We start from the raw sequence: 13,236 nt of genomic DNA on the forward strand, positions 1-13,236 counted from the left end.
GCTTAAACTATTACATAACTGTTTCTTGGCTCTATAGCTTCTTCTTAGGTCTCCTTTCATTTTTGTGTATTAATTATTCAAAACCTTCTTAAACTATTTTGGAATAAAAGAAGCAAAAATCTCTCTCCCATATTTGGTTTGTTCGTACTATACTTATACTTTATGGGGGCAATTTTCAAACTGTATTGGGTCAAAGACCATGTGTATACATTTTACCCATAGGCTTTGCACCAATTTTCAAAGCCAAAGTACACAATGCTGAATAGTTCTGCAGGTACAAATTATGCACAGTCACTTGCACCTGCTTTTTCTACAAAAAGATTTTTGCTAGAAAGGCCTTTTAGTGTTAGGCAATTCACAAATTTAAATAAATGTAAATGTAAAATCTGAATAGGTCATTTACACATATGGGGCGGATTTTAAAAGCCCTGCTCGCGTAAATCCACCCGGATTTACGCGAGCAGGGCCTTGCGCGCCGGCGCGCCTATTTTCCATAGGCCTGCCGGTGCGCACAGAGCCCTGGGACTCGCGTAAGTCCCGGGGTTTTCGAGGGGGGGGGCGTGTCGAGGGCGTGTCGGGGGCGTGGCCAATCGGCACGGCGTTTTGGAGGAGGGATGCGGCATTTCGGGGCGGGCCCGGGGGCGTGGTTGCGGTCCGGGGGCGGTCCGGGGACGTGGCCGCGCCCTCCGGAACCGCCCCAGGTCGCGTCTCGGCGCGCTAGCTGGCCGCTGGCGCGCGGGGATTTACTTCTCCCTCCGGGAGGCGTAAATCCCCCGACAAATGTAGGGGGGGGGTTAGATAGGGCCAGGGGGTGGGTTAGATAGAGGAAGGGAGGGGAAGGTGAGGGGAGGGCGAAAGCGAGTTCCCTCCGAGGCCGCTCCGATTTCGGAGCGGCCTTGGAGGGAACGGAGGCAGGCTGCGCGGCTCGGCGCGCGCCGGCTGCACAAAATCGGCAGCCTTGCGCGCGCCGATCCTGGATTTTAGCAGCTACGCGCGTATCTACTAAAATCTAGCGTACTTTTGTTTGCGCCTGGTGCGCCAACAAAAGTACGCGAAGGCACACTTTTTTAAAATCTACCCCATATTTTCCTTCCCCAAGCTAAACATTCCCAGGAACACCTCTTCTCAATGAGGATCATTTTCAAATGGACTTCTGCAGATTAAGAGTGCTTTAGAAAACTGTGAGACCAGTACACATGTAAAATCACACACACACACACACACACACACACACTATGGGGCAGATTTTAAAATCTGCACGCGCGGGGTACAATTGTGCGTTACTCGGTGCGCACAAATATACACCCAATTTTATAACATGTGCGCGCTGCCGTGCGCATGTTATAAAATCCGGGGTCGGCATGCGCAAAGGGGTGCACACTTGTGCACCTTGCGCGCGCCGAGCCCAAGGGGAGCCCCGACGGCTTTCCCCATTCCCTCCGAGGCCGCTCCGAAATTGGAGCTGCCTCAGAGGGAACTTTTCTTCTGCTCCCCCCCCCCACCTTCCCCTCTCTTCCTCTATCTAATCCATCCCCCAGCCCTACCTAAATCCCCCCCTACCTTGTTTTACTTATTATCTTGCGCGCGCCGGCCGGCTGCTGATGCGCCATCCCCCGGCACAGCTGTGCCGGAGGCCTCGGTCCCGCCCCAGACCGCCCCCGGATCGGCACCACGCCCACAACCCCACCCCCTTCCTGCCCCTTTTTCAAAGCCCAGGGACATACGCGCGTCCCGAGGCTTGCGCGCACCGCTGAGCCTTTGAAAATCTACCCCTATATGCACACATTTTTAAGTGCATAGGTGTTTTTGTTGTTTCAGACATTTATTAAACTTTTATTATTAATGTAATTTTTTTAATCTCCTTAAATGTGTGTGATATAAGCTTTTTAAAAATAAATAAAAACATGCATTTTAGGAGGGTGGAGCTGAGCAGGATTCTGTGCAGATTTATTTTAAAAAGTATATGCATAAATTCTCTTGGTAAAATTAAGAATATCACATAGCAGTGCGCAGATAGTTTGGCTGAGATAATTTTAAAAGGAGACTTATGTATGTAAGTTCGCTTTGAAATTTGGTGTAATATAGGAGCACAACAGCCTGCAAATTTATGCAAATTTATTCCAAATGTGGCTAAAAGTAGGTGATCTGTCAGCATTCCAGAAGGCCTCCTTTTCATGTCCTAATAACTCAAAAGTGAAATTTAGTCTTACTCTCTAATTTCCTGTATTTGAGGCCCGCCAGATCAGTTCAGACAAGTGTGTTATACTCCCCTACTAGCAGATGGAGAGACAGAGCAACTCTTTTGCTGTTACCCTATATAGGGTACTGTGCTGTACTTGCCTGCCAGCATTCACTGAAAAAAGCTAAACTTCTAACTCCTCTCTACACCCCCATTAACCAGGGTACTTCTCAGGAAGAAAACCAGCAGTGATCCCTTCAGCTTAAGAGACCGGCTAACATGAAGTCAAACAAGGCTGTAAACTTGAGAAATATCTGAATTATATGCATACAGATATTGTCAGTAAGACTGGAGGTAACCACATCTGCAGGCAGAGAGAATTTTATTTATTTTTATTTAACTTCTTTTACTATACCGACACTCAAGACCAGGTCTTATCGTACCAATGGCCAATGAGCACAGAAGAAACAACCTGGGAGGGTCCTAGACTGGTCTGGCAGGACTAAAGAAAAGGAAACTAGCAGGTAAAACTAAATTTCACCTTCCTTTATCTCCTGCCAGACCAGTCCAGACAATTTGGATGTACCAAAGCCATTGGTGGGATACTGCTGGACCAGCTCTCAAAATCCAAACGAAGACATTCTGCATCTCTTCAAACAGATTTGTCTTGACATGTATGTGTTTCAAGCTCCTTGAGGAAAAGTCCATAAACCATTATTAATGTGGAATTACAGGAATCCATTGCTTTTCCCTGACATAAACAGCACAGAATATATCTCCTCTTTAGGATCCTGCCAGGTACTTGTGACCTGGATTGGCCACTGTTGGAAACAGGATACTGGGCTTGATGGACCTATGGTCCTACCCAGTATGGCAATCTTATGTTCTTATTTTCTAAGACAGAAGCAATTTCTGTCAAGGCCACATGTGTACTCTTGCCTAGACCACAAAATCCATGGCTGTTGCAACTGAACCGAAGATTTGCAGACAATCTCAGACCCTGGGGATCTTGTCTGACAAAAGATGACACACTTGACCCTGAATCTTGAGAATTCTTTCCATGCTTATGCACACTCTATCATTCTTTGTGTTAAATTGGGCACTCAGATATATTAAGGACTGAGTGGGCTCCAGCTTGCTCTTTGCAATATTTATCACCCAGCCCAGCTCCTACAAGAGCTGCATCACTCTAGTGGTATAAGACCGACTCTCCCAGGCTTTGGCATGACTTGGACAATTGTCCAGATAATGATGCACAAAGATGCCCTCCTACACAAGGACAACACCTCTATGACGATTACTTTGGAGAAAGTTCTGGGAGCCTTACCCAATCTAAAAGATTATGCCTTGAACTGGAAGTGCTGTCCAGGAACCAAAAAGTGGAGGAATCATCAACTGTCATTCCTGATGGGAATGTGAAAGCAGGCCTCCTTCAAATCCAGGGATGTTAAGAAACCTCCTCTACCTCACTGTCATCATAATCAATGTCATAGTTTTCATTTGGAAATGAAGTAGCATCAGAACCCAGCTGACATGCTTCAAGTGCCCTCTTTCTTGGGAACAAGAAAATAAAGTGAATACCTTCCCCATCCCTGCTCTGAATCTGGAACTAGAACCACTACCCCCATATGACAAAGGCAGTGATTCCAGTTCCGGATTACCCACCACCCTCTTTAAATGAGAATGAAAGAGGGACAACAGGACTAGAAAATTCCAAGGCATAACCATCTATGACGACATCCAGGATGCACTGTTCTGAAGTGATTTGGACCTCTTTTGGCAAAACAATCGGGTCAATACAGTAAAAGTTGCAGGAGAGTGGGCAAGCGCCCTCTCCTATGCGCGCATTTTAGTATCGGCCCGCATGCAAATGAGGGCCCATGGTAAAAAGAGGCGCTAGGGACACTCTTTTTTGAAAGGAGCGGCGGCTGTCAGCGAGTTTGACAGCCGATGCTCAATTTTGCCGGCGTTGGTTCTCAAACCCGCTGACAGCCACGGGTTTGGAAACTGGATGCTGGCAAAATTGAGTGTCCGGTTTTTCAACTTGCGAGCTGCGGGCCAATTTAAATTTTTTATTTTTAATTATTTTTAGCTTTTGGGACCTCCGACTTAATATCGCCATGATATTAAGTCAGAGAGTGCACAGAAAAGCAGTTTTTACTGCTTTTCTGTGCATTTTCTCGGTGCCAGCAGAAATTAATGCCTACCTTTGGGAGGCGCTAATTTCTGAAAGTAAACTGTGTGGCTTGGCTGCACATTTTACTTACTGAATCGCGCGAGAATAACTAATAGGGCCATCAACATGCATTTGCATGTTGATGGCCCTATTAGTTTTGGGGGGGTTGGACACGCGTTTTCGACGCACTATTACCCCTTACTGAATAAGGTATAAAGCTAGCGCGTCGAAAGCACGCGTCCAAACGCGGGTTAACTGTACTGTACTGTATCGGCCTGAATGTCAGGCAACTACCTTTCTGAACCTCTGGAGATAGGATCCCCAAATCTTCACTAGGAGCTGCCGGCCCCATCAGCAGCCCCATCTTTTATGCCTCACTTGTCCCTCCATCCCCTAAATGTTTGCAATCTATGAAATGGTCAAGTTCATTCTGATGAGGAAGCTTTCCCCAGATGAAAGCGTTTCAACTCTTTATAACAAGTCCTAGCTGAAGAAGTGCAGAACAACTCTTCCTTCTATCCTCTAGGAGTCTGGGGGACTTAAACTCTCCCAGGTTCTTGACCAGCTTTCCTAAATTCTCACAAAATTGGAGCTTTTCCTTAAATGAGAGTTTGGCTAGCCATGCTTTGAGGCCAAATCTGCTGCCCAGCTTTTCAACCAGAGCAAATGGTGCCAGGAATGCCATGCTGCCTCTTCAAGGTCGAGTCCAGCCTCTTGAAGCTGCTGCATCCAGCACAGACACACCCTAGCCACATAGCAACTATAGACAGTGGTCTGCAGAACAAGACCCAAAACCTCAAAGAATTCTTTGAGAAGTTATTCTGTCTTGCGATCCTGGGCATCCTTCAGTGCTGTATCCCTTTTTCACGCATATAGTGTTCTTCCTGGTGATCACTCATACCAGTGCATCCACCCATGGCGCCTTCAGCTTCTTTTTCCTCCACAGTTTTGCTTCTGGTGCATCTCATTCTGCTGTGATCAGCTGACTGATTGCCTGATGGAAGGGAAAATCTCTGGCATTTTTTTTTCATGTCAGTCATAAGAACCCCTGAAGACTTTCTGCCTGCTCTTCTGTTATGCCCAATGCTGCCATTGAACTAATGATTATAGAAAGCAGTTCATCTCTCCTAAACAGAGGGATTGCTGTTGACTCTTCCTCTTCCTTAAAAGAAATAGCACCCTCCTATAGGTCCTCCCCAAAAATCTTCCCATTTTTAATGTTTTTTTATTCCATCTGTTTATGACTGTTTTATATTATGTATGAGGGGTTTTTTTTTTTACTTATTATTCATTTGTTATTAATTTTTAGGTTTTTAAAATGTTTTTGTTCCATATTTTAGTTTACTTTAAGTTATTTTAAATTTCTGTATATATTTCGTTTTATTTCAATTTTATGATTATGTATGCAAAGTTGTTCATTGCCTAGGCCTTTTGTGTTAGGCGATTCATAAATTTTAATAAATGTAAATTGCTCTTTGAGTGACATCAGAGAGTTACCCCAGCAGAAGGCGATCTCTTCCTCCAAGTCTCAGTCTGCATCCCAGTGAGACCCCTGCCCCTGGGAAGGTCCAGCCAAAGAATGGGTAACCCTTGCTTTAAGCAAAAGGCCTGGTGCAACAAATGAATAAACCTGGAGGATATAGGAGAGGCACAGGATGAAAGACCCAGAGATCTCAAAGACCCCTGCATTAATCCAGCCTGGAACCCTATCCCTCTCCTGAAGCAGCAGGGATTAAAATAGAAAGCCCTATTTCATTTCCCCAGCCTCCCGAGAGCCATGTGGCTCCAAAATAGCTGCTGTTTCTACCACAACCAAAACACTTCCTTGGGAACAAGAAGCTGAACAGGACCACTATGGACTGCAGCTCAGATACAATCGACCTTTACTTTTGGTCTCACCCCCTCCTTCAGCTTAAAGGTGGCAACAGAAGCTTATGCTTATGGCAGTGCAGTTCAGGCCACAGATGCCACAAAGGCCGTATTTCATGTTCTGCCAGTATTAACATGCCCCCCTCTCTTTTTCTCTCTCCCTCTTGGACTGGCCATCCACACAGGACAATCCAGGCTCCGCCCTCAAGACTTGGCTGTGACTCACTGGCTGGCTGCTCAATTCCCTTGCACTTTTAGTCTCTCTCTCTCTCTTTTAAATACTTTATTAGGAGACCTGATGGCCAAAGGAGGGAGGGAGAGCAGAAAGAGAGACTAAGAGGGAGAATTTATATAGCTTTGTCCTCAGTTCAGGGGTCACTGTCCTTCCCTGGAAGTCCCCTGCTGTAAGGTTACTCCTCTGAAGGAGGATCAGACCATGGCCTTTTGCCCCAGGATACCAGAATTTGCCCCTTCACCAGGCCAGAAGCTGAATCCAGAGTATGGGTATGCTATCATAACATCTGCTGGATGTATAGAATACTGGCAGGCTGATGCAGCATGGCACCCTATAGAGGGTGACATCAAACCAGCTGTTCTCTGCCTTCATCTGCTTATAAGGGAGTATAGTTCACTTGTCTGAACTGGTCTGGAAGAACAAAAAGAAGTGGGCAATTCTGAACTCTGAAATAATTTAAAATGCCTTTTCTTGCTTGTTTGGAAGCATAGCATAGCAAATTAGTGTCTGCATAAAATAGACCAATAATTTATTTAAAAGGTACTTATATTCTACTTTACCCAATATCATATCCATAATGACAAATCCATGGTGAATCCACTGTGATAAAATATTTATGAAAAAAGCACTGTTAGCAAAATGCCTTTATATTTCAAACAGCTCACTGGCAGCATATTTTAATAGTACCTTATTTGGTGATAAATAAAAAACACAGAGCATACCAATAGCCTCTCCAACCTTTCCTTATTCAGTGCACCAATTGGTTTACTAAGATCCCGAAAAGTTTCAGAGTTCATTAGATCTAGAAAGGGAAAAAAACAACTAGTAAGTTCAGTTTGACCAAAGCTAAACTGAATTAAAAACAAATAAAATTGTCAAGCAAAAACAGAGAAATAAAATATGCATGGTGGCTCATTTAGTTAACTCATTTTCCCTATACTGCAGGCTCTACTTGATCTCTAGCTCTTGTCATCACTTTTAATTGCAAAGGATTAAGGATGTGCACACTTTAAAATGTTTGATTCACAAATAAATCTATGCATTATCTATAAAATCCCAAGTGTTGGTGTAAATTTATCTTCAAGACAAATATAGGGCAGTTTTCTGCAATGACCTTTTGGGATCATCACAATATGACCCTAGTCTTGAACCCTGTGAGCTAGGATAGGAAGGCTAGTAGAAGGAGGGCTGCACAATTCAGAACAGCTCCTCCACAGAGGTTGCTGGAATGGCCCGCCCCCTGCTGTGTATAAAGCAGTGTGCAGCATTTCACAGTGTGGCATTTTGCTTAGGAGTGAGAGAGAGAGAGTAGGAGTGTTTGTCTGCTTGGACATTGGCTTTAGGAGCCTGGGCCAATACCTTAGTGGGAAGGGGGAAACAAGTACCTGCTTTGGTGCTGGCTCCATATTTTGATTAATACTTTTGGATGTTTACTGCTTTTTTTTTTTTTAATTCCTTTTTTGAGAGCCCTGGTACCCCTGGTTGGAGGGATTCAGGGTGCCCTCCAGTTAGGTTAGGTCAGGAGGTAAGGAAGATTCCAAATGGTGACTCACTGCAGAGGAGGAGTTCTACGTTTTAGCTCTTTTTGTGAAGAGCTTTTCTGAGTTACCGAGAAGTAGTTTATGGCCACCCTTTCTGACTAAAGAGGGGACATCTGTAGAGAGATGCTGTATTTCTTGCTATTTGACTTTTCCTAAGAAAAATCCAATTGAGACAACTGAAGAGGACAACTGAGTAAGACCTATAATTGTGTTCTGAGGACACTCAACAGGAGCCTTCACCCTGGGAAAGACACACTTTGGGGAGACCGTGCAGACACCACTCTATTTTGCCATCAGCATTTTTGGAAGGGGTTTTCAGTCTAGCTAAGGATACCTGGCCCAACTGGGAAACTTACTTGTCTAAACCATGGAGAGTGAGATTTTCCCTGCCCAATACTAAGAGACCCATGCACAAATACAATTAGAGAAATGTAAATTTCACTTTTTCAAGCCAAGAACTGATGTGAACAATGACCAATTTGCAATTTAAGAACTCTGACAGTAAATATTTAGGGGCACCTTGCTCGTGCCGAGCCCTAGGGGAGCCCCGATGGCTTTCCCTGTTCCCTCCGAGGCTGGGCCTCAGAGGGGACTTTCCTTCGCCCCCCCCCCCCCACCTTCCTCTCCCTTCCCCATCTAACCCGCTCCCCCCAGCCCTACCTAAATCCCCCCTGCCTTTATTTTATAAGTTGCGCCTGCCTCTGGCCATGCCTCCGCCCTGGACCGCCCTTGCCCCGCCCCTTTTTTCAAGCCCTGGGACATATGTGCGTCCCGGGGCTTTGCGCGCGTTGCCGGGCCTATGCAAAATAGGTTCGGCGTGTGTAACCCACCTAATCACGTAAATCCAGCTGGATTTATGCACGTAAATCTTTTAAAATCCACCCCTTATTTTTGGACACTCAATCTGAGCATCCAGAGAATTTTTTTTTTTTGTATTCACATCCTTTAAAGCTGATAAAGACCTGTTACCTCCCCCGCCCCCCCCCCCCCGGCCAACAAATTAAGAATTACCCAGCCATCTTGGGCCTTGGAAAGAACCCTGTCCCAGGGCCCTTGGAGTGGGAAAAAGTTAAAGGATTAGCCCAGGGACCCTCATGTTTCCCTGCCCGCCTGGTCCCTAAACCAGAGAGAGGGGGTTACACAAAAGTTACAATTCGCAGCAAAAATCTATCAAATACATAGCAGATTTTACTGCGAACCACTAGGCTGATGAAAAAAATCCTGAGGTAGAATTTCTATTGTAAACAGTGGAAAAATCTCTAGGATTTCAACTGAATAATTTATTTGCACATCCTAAGAAGCCAGGTGCAAAGATATCATCTCCTACATATTAATCAACGTTGTTCAAGAAACATGCTACAATAATTAGTAGTTTGAAATCTAATCACTTTGTGAAGCAATACATTACAGCAGAGGATTATGCTAAAGAAAATAATCTGAAAAGGTAAATCTAATCTATTCTAATTACGGGGGCAAAACAGTCTAGATTTAGCTTCATCTATTCTTTTCCATATTGCAAGCTGCTTCCAGAGAAATTCAGCAGGCTCAATGATCAGATATAAATTATAAGTCATAAACCCTCTTTCTATATCTAAGACAAAGAATTATTTGTAAATCCTGCACTGTGTGATTCAGGGAACAATCTGTAGTAGCAGTCACATGGCATGACCACTGTACCCTTTTTTTTTCCCAGTCACCAAAGCAATCTAAGAACAAATCAGATTAGACAGATTCTTTTCTACTAATCAAAAAACAATTTACATGGAAAAAAATCTGCAAGCTAAAACTAAATAAAAAATGCATTGAGCAACTTTTGGCCAAAAATACTGAATGTAAGGCACAAATCCTATAGCACTTTTTGGACATGTTTTTGTTTGTACATTTTTTTCTATAAAATGTTTTCCCTCACTGCAAGTTACAAGGTTAAATCCTTGGCAAAAGATGCACAACTTGAAAACTGTGCAAGCAAAACTGACTTGCTTTACACTTTTTTTTTTGCACTTATTCTACCAGGTTATTATAAATCATTGTAGTCTACTCAATTTCCTGCTCTCACTGCTGTGGTCCCAGATCTTGAGCTGAATATAACATGCAAGGCAGTGCAGACTCCTATGAGGGACAGCTATTGTGCTCTATGTAACTATTTTCCTTGCACAAATCATATATTTATAGTACAATAAATACCTTCCAATCTGAGCTGACAGGGTTGAAACTTCACATGAAAACAAGAAAATTAATTTCTAAGATTTGTCTGACATGCACAGAGGTTCGGTATTGCCATTTTTATGGTTAGTGTTTTATTGGCAGAAATGGCCCTTTTGAAAACTGCCTGCACAATATGAGCATAAAATTAAGCACAAGCATACTTGCACTTGCATAATTTTATATGCACAATGGTACAGTGTACTGGAGCAGAAGACATTTGTACAATGTACTCTTGACCTAACATGATAGCAGTAAGGTAGAGAGTACATCAAACTAAGCAGAGAGTACAAAGTACAAATGTCATCTTTGAGTACCTTTCCTCCCTCAAAATCACATCATATGTTCACTGATGTGTACTGTGTTGTTTGTACCTCTGACTGTGCATGTAAAACTGCCCCCCAAACCCTAGACCACCACCATAACCTCACCTCGAGTTACTAGTTGACCCTCCTACAGTGGTATAAATAGTTTACTTATATGAGAGCCTTATAAAGAGTCTCTCTCGCTCTATTTATGCGAAGCGGATGTTGCAGTATCTCAAAAATTATCCTAACCATGCCCCTTTTTCTATCACGAACATTATTCTTGCTTTGTTTATAGCAATTTGATAAATCTAGGTCTAAATTGTGCACAATGTTAAAAAATGCATCCCCTTACAAGGTGAATTTTAAAAGAGTTGTGCACATAAAAATTAATAAATACACATGCAAATAGCCCATATTTGCATAAATGCTATTTTATAAGCCTCAAACATACACGTGCAAGTAATGGTGAACAAATAGATTTGCTCGTATATAAAAGGGAGGGGCTAGGGGGTGTTCTGAGGTGGGGCCAACATTTACACTTATAAGTTGCTATTTTATAACCTGTCAAAGCGATACGCATATGTATGTTACTTGCAAATATTTATACCTGCTAATTATCTGGTGTAAGTGAGAACAGTGAGAATAAAATTCTTTATAGCCAAATACTGAATGAGTGAGAAGTCCAGGTAAGCTGGGGGGAGTTCAGGCTGAAGAATTAGGCTTATGACAAACTAGTGAACTAATTGGTAAAATTGGTAATTTCCTTTATAAGCGCATGTTACAAAATTGGATGATTTAGCCACATAAATGCAGACATGTTCTAAGCATAATATGCGAGTTAAATCTCCATGTGAAAAGGATTACAATTAAGAGCAGAAATACTCATGCAAAGGATATTTGTACCACTTATACAGATAAATTTGGCCTTCGCTGGCTATGTAATATAGCCAGATGAGTGATAAAATGTTACTTATCCCGCTCTGTTGAAATACATGCCGCATATCTTTTAGATATGCAAGCATATTGTTGGGTACATTTAAGCGTATTTTATTTAGTGTGTGCAGCTGCACGGATGATATAAAATACATGAGCATGAGTGCACGTGCCCCTACACATATGTATATATGGGCGCACACGTTCGTGTTTTTAAAATTATCCTCCCTTTGCTTAGAAAAAGATTTCAGGTATAGTTCTATTGGCAAAAGACAAGACTGTGACAACTCAACTTATGCTAACTTTTATGAACCCAGATAGATTACCACAAAATGCTGATCCTAGTGAAAAAGCTAAGATCAACGTATTTGCTGAAACTGTTGAGAACTGTTTACAGCTCCTGTGTGTATGCAGACGCTGCAAGGCTACTCTGTTACATGTTTTTGCAAAGCTACAACTTCTAAGTGAAAATTGACAGTGAATATCCAAAGTGCATGCAAGACGACAAGGATTGACATCACCTGTGACTTTCAGAGACACACTGCCGAAAAGATATAAGAAATGAAACAAGGCAACAGACCTTCAAAGTCATCATCACCACTATCATGAAACAAGTTTGGGGACAGACTTATCTGATCCACAAGCAATAGTTTTGCCAGTAAATCCTAATGTATTACTTTCAAGGATAGGAGATAATTTTAAAAGAAGTTACACATATACATGTAACTTAGTATCACAGCAATTTTAAAAAGCAATTTACATATGTAAAGTGTACTTACACATGTAAAACTCAATTTCAAGCATGTAAATGCTTTTTAAAATTAGCCCCATAATTAGCAGAAGTTTATGCTTTGTTTATAAGTTCTGAGATCCTAAGTACATGCAGATATCAAAATTTCTGTATACAATAATTTGATTGGTATTGTAATTGTAGTAAGTGTAACAAATTATTTGTCTGTCTGGCTGACATTCTAGTCTCCAAGATTTGGTTTTATTTGTAAATCTGATTGTTTATTTTGGCATGGGACAACCTGCTACTGCTAATTCCCCACACAAACTGGTAATGGATTTACACACATTCTTTTCTATTTTGAAAATGTATGTGCAGAAATGTTCTTAGAAAGGCACAAAATTAGCGGGTGTAACTTGTGCGGGAGGTTTAGGCCAGAACAATTGTCAAGGCAAACTTATGCACATAAGTTTACTTGGAAAATTGATAAACTATATGCAAGCTGCTATAAAATTATCCCCTCAAACGCATAGCAAAGGACAAACCTGGTCAGTGATAATCAAGGTTCAGTTAGCGAGTTCAGTATCTGCTCCTCAGGCTGGGAATGCTGGTATGGGAGAGGGCATTCCAGCCACTGTGCAAAATGACACCCAATGGTCAGACTTTTATACGTAATTATCAGGCTCCAGGGGAAACTGTGGTCAGAGTCACCAGAATGGCTGGCCTAAAAGAAAGCTAGATGGGAGGCAGTCGAAAATGAGGGAGAAAAACCCAGGGCAGCTGGCCAATAAAGAAAAAGTTATTTGTATCCCAAGAAGTGTGAGATACTGATAACTGACTGCAGCATAGTGAATTGATAATTGCATTGCAGCATGAAAAAGAAAGGATCTGCGATTCTGAAATTCACACAGAACTTGGGATACAGATAAAGCAGAGTTGCTTACCTGTATCAAGTGTTCTCCTGGGACAGCAGGATGTTAGTCCTCACAGATGGGTGATATCATCAGATGGAGCCCAGCATGGAAAACTTTTGTCAAAGTTTCTAGAACTTTGACTAGGCACA

General features: G+C 42.6%; 1 protein-coding gene across 1 annotated transcript in view; it reads right to left on the minus strand.

The window, feature by feature from the left end:
• Positions 1–13,236, minus strand: part of NSMAF (neutral sphingomyelinase activation associated factor) — a 267,295-nt gene that overhangs the window by 124,622 nt on the left and 129,437 nt on the right. Inside the window, exon 14 of the mRNA XM_029591349.1 lies at positions 7,182–7,261. Coding sequence (XP_029447209.1) covers positions 7,182–7,261 — 80 coding nt within the window. The remainder of the gene's footprint in view (positions 1–7,181; positions 7,262–13,236) is intronic.

This window comes from Rhinatrema bivittatum, chromosome 2, assembly GCF_901001135.1.
Source record: "Rhinatrema bivittatum chromosome 2, aRhiBiv1.1, whole genome shotgun sequence".
NCBI lineage: Eukaryota > Metazoa > Chordata > Amphibia > Gymnophiona > Rhinatrematidae > Rhinatrema > Rhinatrema bivittatum.